Source organism: Maylandia zebra, linkage group LG11, assembly GCF_041146795.1.
Source record: "Maylandia zebra isolate NMK-2024a linkage group LG11, Mzebra_GT3a, whole genome shotgun sequence".
NCBI lineage: Eukaryota > Metazoa > Chordata > Actinopteri > Cichliformes > Cichlidae > Maylandia > Maylandia zebra.
In genome coordinates this window covers 25,271,203-25,283,376 of record NC_135177.1, presented here as the reverse complement: position 1 = coordinate 25,283,376, position 12,174 = coordinate 25,271,203, and the positions used below count along the sequence as shown (strand labels likewise).

Sequence of the window (12,174 nt, the reverse complement as noted above, 5' to 3'; positions counted from 1 at the left end):
GTAATTGACAATCAACCTGTCCAATCACAGGGTCTAAAATGTTAACGCTACCGCATTGGGCGGGGCGCAGTATCACAAGAATGGAGGCGATCGGCGGGCAAACGTTTCATTACACGCTTTGTAATGTTAATTCCCGCGGACGCTTGTTAGTTTTTTAATTTCAGTATTACCCACGGTGAGAAGAGCCTAACAAAAAAATTAATCAAAAGGCCGTGTGGACCAAGAGTGATGACTACACGAGGGATTGTCCAACGAGAGTAAATGAGAGGTAAGGGGGAAGAAGGGCCCGGCCGTTGAAGCCGGAGAGCTTCGGGGAAAAGTGGGTAGCGCCGCCTGACGGACCGCCCGACGAAGCGGGCAGCTGGCATCAGGAAACCGCGGTGCCGAGAAACAGGTCTGCAATATCGGAGGGAGCGCCGCCAACAGCTCTCCATATGCCATCACACGCGGCAAACACTGATATGGATCACATTTGTGAGGATATCAGACAGGGATTTGTTAGTTTATATAGCGTAAAAGATCCTGGTGTTGTGATAGAGGCCCTGATTTTGGTTGACGACTGAAAATTGCCTTGTTTGAAACCGGCTTTTCTCCCTAATATGTGTACGAGTATTACTGTTTGTTTGTTTACACGAAAGATTAAAAGTAAAAATGAAAATCCCTTATTATAAGACGTTTATGGCTTTTCTCGTTTTACATTTTGTTTCCTACAGGTGAAGTTTCAGTGTAGGACTCGCTACTGCCTCACTTGTCCCAAACTCATTGCTATAATGGCTGAGCAGCAGCAACAGGAGGAAGCGGAGGGAGTGTATGTGGAGCACCAGTATATGTGCAGCGAGTGCCACCAGCTCTTCAACACCCTGGAGGATGTGCTGGTCCATCAGCAGATCCACATGGGCCAAGAAGAAGAAGGGGAGGGTGAGGTAACGGAGGCCATGACCATCCACGGTGTCCCAGAGGTGGGCCAGAGTCAGCAGTACCAGTGTCTGGAGTGTGGGAGCCTCCTCATGAACCCAGAGGAGCTGTTGCAGCACCAGGAGATGCACATGAGAGAGGTTGGAATTGAGGTGGAGCAACAAGGTATGAGATTTATTTGTGTTTTTGATCATGTATGAAAAACTGGAGTGTTAGGATATTGGTGCTTCACTTACATGGCTACTTTAAGACATCACTAACCACCTTTGTTTATGACCATTGTATAGAGCTGTGTGAGGTTATGGAGGCGGAGGAAGCTGGATCAGAGGCCCAGGTGGCGGGACCTGTGCAGTACCAGTGTCTTGACTGCCTGGCTCTGTTTGACTCACCTGAGACCTGGCTGGAGCACCGGCGGACCCACAGCAGGAGCAGCACACACAGTAACACCGAGACCACAGTAAGAGAGCCAAAGCACACTGTGACACAGTGTTAAAATATTAATTGGTGTTCTACTCATTAGTATGGCAGGTGTAGTTCCATTTGTTAATGTCTCAAATATGTATAATTAAACAAAAGAACCAATGTGGTTCCCCTCCAGGCTGGTCCCACAGATGGTGTAATGTGAATGGGTTATTGGGGTTGTGTTTTTTTGTTTGTTTGTTTGTTTGGGTGGGGCGGGTGGGTTGTGCCAGGATTTCCTTTTGTCAGGCTTTCAGACAATCCTGGTAAAGACTCTGGTGCTGATGATTGAGATAATAAAATAAGTTAGAGGTATTTCCCAAACTGTCACCTTCATTAGATAAATTTGGTCAGGATGTTCAGGAATAACCCAGGAACCATGAAGTTTGCAGATGCCCACATGGACAAGCCAAATACTTATTACAAATACAAGACAAAAGTTGAAGTGTTTGGCCGGGTGTGTTTGGAGGTGTAATGGTGAGGCCAACTGTCAAGCATGGTGGTGGCGGTAGCATCATGCTCTGGGGTTGTTTAGTTGCCACTGGTACTGGAACATTTCACAAAGGGGATGGAATATTGAAGGAGGAGGACTACCTCCAAATTCTTTTAACTTCACCTAAAGCCAACAGCTAGACTTTGAAACTTGGATGCAGTTGGGTTTTCCAATAGGACAATGATCCCAAACACACTTCAAAACTGGCTTTAAATTGATAAAGCAGGCTAACTTCTGGAATGGTTTTCCCAAAGCTCTGACCTCAGTCCTATTGGAAATTTGTTGACTAAGTTTAAAAGCCAGGTCTGTGCTAGGAAGCCAACCAAGAAGAGTGGTCAAATATCCAGCCAGACGCTCGATGATGGAAAAACCAAAAACATCTGGTTGAAGTGCGACTTGATGAGGGGCATTTAAGTTTGCACAACATACATGTATATGATTTTAAAGTCATTCCACCCCTGAAATGGAACAGTTCAAAGAAATCATTAGAAGCCAGAAACCACCATGACATTCACATCCATGATGAATGTATGTGAACGTCTGAGCACAGTGTGTTCCTGTGACCGTAGTTCTAGTTCTGCTGTTCTTGTGTCAAGCCTCAAGACATCCAATCTGCAAAAATATATCAAATATTTAATAATTAGAGGAACTTAGGAAAGGAGAAAATGTCAATTTTGTTTATTTTGTGGTGCATTTGATGCTTTTAATTCAGAAATTCATGTTTTTGTTGCCTTGCAACAGGAGTACATGTTACAGCCGGACGGCACCGTCACTCCACTGACCAACGTGCAGAACTACGTGTTGAGTGAGCAGCAGGCTGGAGAAATCTTGGCTCAGGTACTTTGATTTAAACCCTGAGACGACACACAGGTGTGGGAATTGTTTTGAATTTTTTCTCTGAACATTTCCGTGTGTTTTGCAGGTGCTCGCTCATCAGCAGCAGCAACAACAGCAGAGGAAACACCATTCTGCATCTAAACCTGCTGCACCCTCCCGCTCCTCTCTGCTGCCTCCTGTAACTCCGACTCCAGGATCTGCCACTATGCACCTACAGATCCTGACAGCTCAAGCTCTGGCAGATAGCTCCACCACTCCTGGTCGCCGGCGCTCCAAGCTGCCCGCTCTGTTACCCTCTGTGGGCCACAGCTCCTCAGTAAAGCTGGAGAATGGCATCCAGAGACTGGAGTTGAGGCTGGCTCCAGGTGTCCACCCTGACAGCCAGCAGCAGCAGCCAACAGAGGTGGTGGTAATCCACCCGTACGAATGCTCAGAGTGCTCCCTTCTCTTCCAGACACCGGAGGACTTCCTCCAACACCAGGGAGATCACTTCCTGGGCCAGGACAAAGAGAGCGGCGAGCCAGGGGTCATGAGTGGCATTGAGGAGGTGCGATGGAGGGAGGAGATGACCGAGAAGGTGGATGACATACGCATCAGAGGAGCAGAGAAAAAAACTGCTGTGTGGGCTAAACCCCAACAGTGTGAGCTCTGTAACCGAACTTTCACCTCAGTCAACCGGCTGGCCGCTCACAAGCGCGTGCATGAACAGGGAACACACGAATGTCCGGAGTGTGGGAAGGTATTCAAGAAGGCCACATCACTGCAGACGCACATGCGCACGCACTCTGGCGTGGCCCGATATCTTTGTGTGGACTGTGGCAACGGCTACACCACCGAGATGACTCTGATCATGCACAGGTGAGTGCTTGGTAACACCAAGGCAGACAAAAAACCTTTCACCCCAAAATCAAATGTTTTGTCTCTGACCTGTAGCGCTGTTTGTCAGTCTGAATTATGGAGAGGTGAACTTCCCAGAAATTTTCTGCCTTTTTCTTGAATAGAATGGAAATGTATGGCTTCTGATTAACCTTGCATATCTTCTCACAACCCATGAAAAATTTCACAAACCTAGTTGTGAGCACTTTAAATTCAACTCAGGTTTAATTATATAGCACCAGTTCACAGCAGCAGTTACCTCAAGGCTGGTTGTACCACATATTTTATAAACTGCCTCCATCTGACAATAGAGCTCACTGCAGGTATACAGGCCATTCCCAGACTGCAGATCGACTACCGCTGCTGGATCATAAACTGCAGCATAACTAAGGGAGGACTCAGGGTTACCTAAACCAGGCCAAACTATATACTTTATCAGTTCAGTTTTATTTATATAGCGCCAAATCACAACAACAGTCGCCTCATGGCGCTTTATATTGTAAGGTAGACCCTACAATAATACATACAGAGAAACCCCCAACAATCATATGACCCCCCTATGAGCAAGTACTTTGGCGACAGTGGGAAGGAAAAACTCCCTTTTAACAGGAAGAAACCCCCGGGAGAATCGGGCTCGGGGGGCGGCATCTGCTGCGACCGGTTGGGCAGAGAGGAAGAAGACAGGACAAAAGACATGCTGTGGAAGAGAGACAGAGATTAATAACAAGTATGATTCACTGCAGAGAGGTCTATTAACACATAGTGAGAAAGGTGACTGAAGAAGAAATACTCAGTGCATCATGGGAATCCCCCAGCAGCCTACGCCTATTGCAGCATAACTAAGGGAGGATTCTGGGTCACTTGATCCAGCCCTAACTATATGCTTTAGCAAAAAGGAAAGTTTTAAGCCTAATCTTAAAAGTAGAGATAGTGTCTGTCTCCCGAATCCAAACTGGAAGCTGGTTCCACAGAAGAGGGGCCTGAAAACTGAAGGCTCTGACTCCCATTCTACTTTTAAACACTCCAGGAACAAAAAGTAAGGCTGCAGTGCGAAAGCGAAGTGCTCTAATAGGGTGATATGGTACTACAAGGTCATTCAGATAAGATGGGGCCTGATTATTTAAGACCTTGTATGTGAGGAGCAAGACTTTAAATTCAATTCTGGACTTAACAGGAAGCCAATGAAGAGAAGCCAGTAGGGGAGAAATATGCTCTCTCTTTCTAGTCCTTGTCAGTACTCTCACTGCAGCATTTTGGATTAGCTGAAGGCTTTTCAGGGAGTTTTTTGGACATCCTGATAATAAAGAATTACAGTAGTCCAGCCTGAAAGTAATAAATGCGTGAACTCATTTTTGAGCACCATTCTGAGACAGGATATTTGTAACTTTAGAGATATTGTACAAATGGAAGAAAGCAGTGCTGCATATTTGTTTGGTCAAGAATAAATGCAACATTCTTCAGTGTTATTGGGGGCCAAGAGAAGGCCAAGTACGATAACCTCAGTTTTATCTGAATTTAGAAGCAGGAGATTAGACGTCAGCCAGGTCTTTACGTCTTTGAGACATTCCTGCAGTTTATCTATCCATGAAAAATAAGTTAAAGCTGGCTATCTATGCCTTCTAATAGTACTGCCCAAGGGAAGGATGTATGTTAATAAAATTGGACCTAGCACTGAACCCTCTGGATCTCCATAATTAATCTCAGTTGTTGAGGAGGACTGCCAATTTACATGAACAAATTGAAATCTTATCAGCACGATCTAATCTCTGTAATAAAATATTATGGTCAACAGTATCGAACACTGCACTTAGGTCTAGCAGGACAAGCTCAGAGATGAGTCCACTGTCAAGATGATCATTTGTAACCTTCACTAACATTGTTTCTGTACTGAGATGAGTTTGAATAAACCATTTCTCTGAAGATGATCATTTATTGGTTAACTGCTCTTTAAAAAACTGGGAGCTTTGTGTAGAAGTACTTTGTGTCTATACAAAGACAGCATTCATGACCTTGTGACTAGAGCCTCACGCTTGTGACAGGATCTAAGCGTTAGTGATGTCTTCTTCAACTCGCTCTTCATTTCTTTAGTTGGTAGAAGCAAATAGTAGAAAGGAAATGGTTCCTACATGGAACTAACACAAAGGTTTGTGTATTTATTTGTTTATTTTCATGATTTCTGGAAAGAGACCAGACACTTTTTAAGATCTAGTTATTTCTATCTCCTTCTCCTGATTTCTTGTAGGAAGTCCCACACTGCAGACCCCCTTCATAAGTGTAATTTCTGCAATAAAACCTTCACTAACATGACCAAGTATCTCTACCACCGTCGAATCCACCTCAACCGTGACACATCTGGAGCATCCATCCCTGTCCCTGCGGTAGTAAAATCAGCACACCACCTTCCTATTGTCTCCACAAACTTCCAAGTTAAAACAACTTTTCAATCTGACGCGTGCCTGTTGTCTTCTCTAGGTCTCGGCTCCGAGACGAGCGTCTGCCTCTGCTCTTGCCATCCTACAAAGAGCAAGAATGAAGAAGTATTTCCCCAATGATGAGGCAAAAATAGACCTGCTGGCTCCTCTCACCGAGGAAGACACGGTAAAATTGGGAGATACTAGACAAAGCCCTCAGAGCAAAGCAGAAAGACGTGAAGATGAGAAGAAGGTGGGGGAAAACAGCATGGAGGTGTCTGAGCCATGTGAAGAAAAACTTGATGATGTGCAGCAGGTGAAAGATGGCTCCGCTACAGAGCCTGCTGCCGGGGGTGACGCGGGTGTGGCGGTGTCCTGTAGCCCCACGGACGAAGCAGACGTTGCCTCGGCTACACCATCGGAAAAGGGGTCCTTTTCCTGTCGTTCGTGCCCTAAAACATTCACCTCGCAACTGCAGCTCGTACAACACCGACGCAAATCCCACGTTCCCGAGCGCAGCTTTGTGTGCGGCATGTGTGGAAAGTCTTTTAAGAAGCAGATCCACGTGCGAAACCACATACGCACGCATACCGGCGAGAGGCCCTTCCAGTGCTCGGACTGCGGCAAAACCTTCTCATCTCTTGCCAACCTGACGAGGCACAACCTCATCCACTCGGGCGTGCGGCCGTACCGCTGCGACGTCTGCCACCGCTCCTTCTCGCAGTCGTCTAACCTCCGTCAGCACAGCCTGCTTCACTCGAGCGCAGCCACGCTGAGCTGCCCAGACTGTCCCGCCACTTTCCGCTGGCCCACTAAGTTGGCAGCACATCGCTTCACACAGCATCCGGGATCTCCAGCGCCTTTTCCCTGTTTTCACTGTGAGGCTGGCTTCCTGACCAATAGGCAGCGAGAAAGCCACTGCCTGCAGGAGCACCCCGGGCTGGTCCAGGCAGCTAAAGAGTCAGAGGAGGGCAAAGAGAATGGCAGCCAAGCAGATGCAGGGAAAGATCTGACCTCGGAGCCCTCCACCTCAACGTCCGAGTCCGGGGATTCATCCAGCCATGTGAGAGGGAGCCTGGATTGCAACGTTTGTGGGAAGAAGCTCAATTCTCCCGCCAATCTACGACTTCACAGGCTGAGCCACTTCACCTTGGGGCCTGGGCGGCCACGGTGCACCCCGGGGAAGAGGCCCAAAGCTCACCAGTGTCCCCTCTGTGGCAAACTGTTTGTGTCGTCCTCCGGAGTGGCGCTTCACCAGCGGGTCCACACAGGTGAACGTCCGTTCCCCTGCCAAGTGTGCGGAAAGCGCTTCCGTCAGAACACGCACCTGCGAGAACACCTGCGCACGCATTCGGGTGAAAGGCCGTTCCGCTGCGAGATCTGCGGAAAGGGTTTCATCCAGAGCATGCACCTGGCAGAGCACCGTCGAACGCACACAGGCGAGCGGCCGCACGTGTGCCCCCTGTGTGGCAAAGCCTTCAAGACCTTCTCTAACCTGAGGAACCACAAAAAGACCCACGTGAGGCAGCAGAGGCTGGACGAGGAGGCCGCTGCTCAAGCCGCCCTGGAGGTCAGTTCTGCCGTGGCCGTGGTGGACGCTTCGGCCGTGGAAGTATCCAACGGGCAGCCTCAGGTCATCCAGATCCAGTCCTCTGATCTACAGCAGGTAAGAGATGATTTCCCCCCTTTTTAATCTGTTTTAATCTTAAATTTTAATCTGGTTTAGATGAGGCCTGTTTTTATGCTTTTTAACACAGGTAAAGGTTCACATGTTGAGGTCAGTCTATATTGATATTTCAAATTTCCCTCCTCACAGGCACCAACCATCATGTGTAATGAATTCGGGGAGACGATCGCCATCATTGAGACCAGCGAGGGAGCAGTGCTGCCCCTGGAGCAGGCCCTGGAGATTTATCACACAGCTTTGGAGAACGGACTCGCCATGGACACGGTCGCCGTGGACGGACTGCAGCTCCTCTGAATCACCAAAAAATAAGTTTACCTTTAAAAGCTTTCACGAGTGCTAATTGTGACTTAAAGACTAATCGACTACTGTGAGGAGGAGACTTGAGTACTGAAACCAGCTAATGAACGACTAGATAAGAGTGCTTAAACAAGAGATGAAATAGTTTTGGCAAACAGACCAAAGTACGCCTCCTCCCCTCTTTTAGTGACCTCTGAGATGGCTCGGCATTAAAATCTAATGAAACGATGTTCACTGAAATAAAGGATTTGCTGTTGGTGATGAATAAGGACTACTGGTTGTGCCACAGATCGTATTTGTATTATTAATGGTATATTTCATCATTTGGATGTGATTTTGTTTTCCTCTGTTTAAATGTTTGGTCAGCTTGTTAATAAATCTTTTTTTTAAGATCATAAGTGTTCATCACATTCCCCATTTTTCTAATCTGCGACTCCTCTTCTCCGTCCTCCTGCCTGTGACCCAGAACAAGGGAAATGGAATTTACAAACCACGATGGGAGGTGGTCTCTTCAAACAGCCAGTCCATTATTTATTTTTAAGATGATCAAATGTGCAATTAAAAGTACCCCTAAAATATAAAGTACATCATAAGTACAGCGGTAGTTGGGTCATAACAAAAGTTTACGATGCCATTGTGGCACACATATTTTAGGGAAATCCCCTTCACCTCGCCCGCTCTTCTCACATCGTTGGTGGGAGAAATTTAAGAGCAAATAGAGCGTGGACAGCCAGGAGATCTCGTGGCTCTGATTTGGGTTTTTCACTGACATGTTTTGGATCTCTGAAGTTGTTCATAATAACCTGCAATGAAACAGGCTGAGGTGTCTTTGCATGAGTTGCGTTCAACAGCAATCTGACAAAAAAAAGTGGAATATTCTCAAATAAACAGGTTTAAAAACATTTACTTTATTACAACTCTGCTGGTTTTCCTGTGGCTCTGGCTGCAACATTTTTTCTCCCCATTCATTCATTCATTCATTCATCTTCTGATGGTTATCCAGGTCCTGTCACAGCGGGAACAGTCTAATTAGGGATACCTACACCTCCCTCTCCCCAGCCACCTCCTCCAGCTCAATCTCGATGACAAATAAGGTCAAGGAAAGGTATGAAGGAGAAGCTTGGTGCTCAGAGAGTTTGACAGCACTTAAAAACTCGCCAGCATGTCCTGGATCTAGCCCAGAGCCTTCTCCCACTTGGAAAATGAATATCATCACATAGTTAGGGAGTTAGAAGTTCAAACCACCTCGCCTGAATCCTTACTCTGTGCAGGAAAACCTTAAAGATGACTGATTTGAACACTTCCATGATAAAAACAACAAATGAGGGAATATATGTTGCAAATCTGGCGCTCCATCCCTCCTGTGGAGTTTGAGACTTTGAAGCTCCATCCTAAGCAGCACTGTTGTCCTGCTAAAGGTATAAGGTCATCCAGCACCTCACCATGTTTGGTTCCCAGACAGTTTACACCCAGTCTTAAACCCTGCTGAAAAAAAGGTTTATGGTCTTAAAACTGTGCCTTTGAGTTTTTCCTTTAATCTGCCACTGATCTATCGTCCATAAAACCCCACTTTTCACAATGCCAGCAATAAAATCACTTTAATTGAACACCTATTTTTATTTGCATACTGAAAGATACAGATACAAACTTAATTTATATAAATTCCTCTCCTGCATACTGGAACAGCAAAACAAGGAGTAAAACACAAAAACATTAATAGCCATATTTATTATAGTTGCTTTTTTTCCCATTTCATGTGTTTTACCTTCAGTAATGGTGCCTTAAAAGTCAACTTATGTTCAATGACAGTTTTCCTTATCAATAATATAACGAGTCTACTGACTCTACAGTAATTATTTACAACACAACCAAGTCTTGCACAAAGACACAACCAGTATTATATCCACCCAGCGCTCTTTGATTTGTCACCCTCCCGTCACTTCCCCCGGGTTTCTCTCCGCCCGGCCTAAAAAAGGGAGGTCTAGAAAGAGCAATAAAGTGACAAAGGGAGGAAGGAGGGGAGGAAAGGGGTGGAGGAAGGAGATGTACGTTGAGGCTATAGAGTCAAACTTATCGAGGGACAGAGAGGCATTGCTGGAGGGGTGGGTGTGGGTTGTCTAAAAACCATACGGCTTATTACTGCTGAATGAATATAAAGGTCCACGTCAGGTCTGTCTCTGTTAAAACGAATAATAAAAGAATAAAAGAAAAAAGATTAACTGCACCGCAGGTCCTTGCTGAGGTGAGACGCCAGCCAAGGGAAGACTACAACGGAGGAACTGTACAGGTGTGGAGCAGCATCTCTCACCTGCCTCCAAAAGTATATAAAAACAAAAAAACAGAAAGAAAGGAAACATCTGCCCGCAATGATAAAAAGAACTAAGGACAGGGATTCACTGCAATGATATGAGTAGTAGTAGTAATAATAATAATAATAATAATAGTAACCATAGGAATAGTACAACAACAAAGTGAATATGACAATGTTAAATACAAATCAAATTACTTTAAAAAAAAAAACCCCCAAAACAAAACGGTAATAAAACTGCTTGGCAACAGAGGATCGAGGTCCTACGAGTAAGAGCCTGGATGTGCCCGATGACTCTGACATTCCTTCCTTCAATGGCTAGCGAATGAGAGGCACAGGAATGCTCGTCCCTACCCGCTGGCATGTGCTAGGGTCAGTCGCGAGGAGGGAGGAGGCCAGTCAGGTAACTGCAGGAATGATGGCACTGCCAGAAGTCCACTTAAATTTCAGTCAGTTTTTCAGTCACTCCCAGTAGGCCTCTCCTGAAGGTCTACATATGAGTGGACCCCCCCCCCCACAAGAACTTTTCCAGGTCCACTGCAACAACTTGTCAAATTCAAATCAATTCTGGCTGTTGAGGGCCCAGCCCCCGAATGTCAGCAGAAAAACAAAGACGAGCTCACAACAGTTAGTCACTAGGTACAGGTTTGTTCCTCGAGCAGGTACTGAACTGCTTTTACTCCTCTAAAACTATTAAAAACAAAACAAATATCAAACCCTACGACGTCTTCTCTTAAAACCGCCCGCTTTTCACTGTCTCAGAAAGGGTTGAGCGTGTTTCTCCCTCCAAAACGGGAAGACTTTCTTCTTCAAGGCAAATGAGTGCAGCTGTACACAATGGTCCTTCGTTTACTGGCATCAATGGGAGCTTTCTCCAAGGTGGGTTAATACAGAGTGCTAATTCAAGTGTGAGAATTCAAAGTTTTCCAGGGTGTATGTGTGGTGGTTTTTGTGCCACTGGTTTTTAAGATGTTCTTTTTAAATTTTTTGTTTATTTTTTGGTACAATGGTCACAGATTATTAAAAAAAATAGGTCCCGACATTGCATACAAATGTCTCTCACTCTCAGAATTCGAATGCCGATGATGGGAAGAAATCGTGATCTGGCAAGAGCAGAGTGGAGACTATTGATAAGGAAAAGTGCATAGGGGGAGGTGGCACACAGACACCGGTTGGGTCAATTGAACTCGCCGGCTCCCCTCATCTAGAAGAATCATGTGAATCACGAGGATCCTCCGGGCTCGCTTCTGTCCCGTGTTCCATGTCTTCATCCTGTGGGTCTCCACCCGCTCTCAAAGATCCTTCCCCTGACTGAGACCCAGAAGGTCCAGCGATGGAGCCGGCTGAGTCTGAGCCGCCTAAAATAGAGATGTCGGAAGGAGCAGCTGTCTGCATGATCTTCTGCCGCACCTCCCTGATCTTCAGCTGCAGACACACCTTGGTGGGGAATATATCTGAGTATCTCGTCTGGAAGGCTGCAGTGGCCTGAGCTGTAGACAAAAGATGAAATCACCAGGAAGTTACAACCAGAATGAAGAACCAGAAATCTGTGACTGTGTGTGTGAGAGAGAGAAAGGTTGGTGGGTGCGTCTTACCTGATGGGAAGAAGCCCTGCTCCTGGAACAGCTGCATGACCAGTGCTCTCCTCTGGTCCAGCGTTCGGCGCAGGGAAGTGTACGGCACCTTATCAAACTCCAGTTCAGTCAAGATGTCTTCTCCATCTGGTGCTGGGAAAGAAGCTGGAGATTATAAACCATTAGATCCCTGAGAGGAATTTGAATTAATTTTAACATCACAGTGACATTGAATAATAACGAATTAAATGAATTTAAAAAGGAGGTCATCAATACACAAAAGATAAAAATCCCCACCTAAAAACAAGCTCTTCATT

The 12,174-nt window shown here is 46.0% G+C and overlaps 2 protein-coding genes across 10 annotated transcripts in view; one reads left to right on the top strand and one right to left on the bottom strand.

Moving 5' to 3' along the window:
- The first annotated feature begins 51 nt into the window (after positions 1-51).
- On the top strand, positions 52-8,373 carry znf526 (zinc finger protein 526). The gene is made up of 8 exons (XM_004550890.6): positions 52-268; positions 714-1,080; positions 1,203-1,372; positions 2,609-2,704; positions 2,790-3,562; positions 5,823-5,958; positions 6,053-7,657; positions 7,808-8,373. Exons 2-8 carry the CDS (start codon positions 771-773, stop codon positions 7,970-7,972), a joined length of 3,255 nt encoding a protein of 1,084 aa, XP_004550947.3. The 5' UTR covers positions 52-268; positions 714-770; the 3' UTR covers positions 7,973-8,373.
- Positions 8,374-9,572: 1,199 nt separating this feature from the next.
- cicb (capicua transcriptional repressor b) overlaps positions 9,573-12,174 on the bottom strand; it is a 43,814-nt gene continuing 41,212 nt past the window's right edge. For 7 of the 9 annotated variants that reach the window (XM_014410587.4, XM_014410585.4, XM_014410586.4 and 4 more), the window contains 2 exons: positions 11,879-12,022; positions 9,573-11,773 (listed from right to left, as the gene is read on the bottom strand). In XM_014410587.4, the coding sequence (XP_014266073.3) occupies positions 11,484-11,773; positions 11,879-12,022 (434 nt within the window). In that variant the 3' untranslated portion in view covers positions 9,573-11,483. The remainder of the gene's footprint in view (positions 11,774-11,878; positions 12,023-12,174) is intronic. The other 2 variants (XM_076890089.1, XM_076890088.1) reach the window with 1 other exon arrangement.

What these genes read in the sequence shown, in the direction of transcription:
- znf526 (XM_004550890.6), top strand. Translation starts at nt 771, where the DNA reads ATGGCTGAGCAGCAGCAACAGGAGGAAGCGGAGGGAGTGTATGTGGAG. An exon ending in AATTGAGGTGGAGCAACAAG is followed by an intron (nt 1,081 to 1,202) that starts GTATGAGATTTA and finishes ACCATTGTATAG; the next exon opens with AGCTGTGTGAGGTTATGGAG. An exon ending in CATCCATCCCTGTCCCTGCG is followed by an intron (nt 5,959 to 6,052) that starts GTAGTAAAATCA and finishes TGTCTTCTCTAG; the next exon opens with GTCTCGGCTCCGAGACGAGC.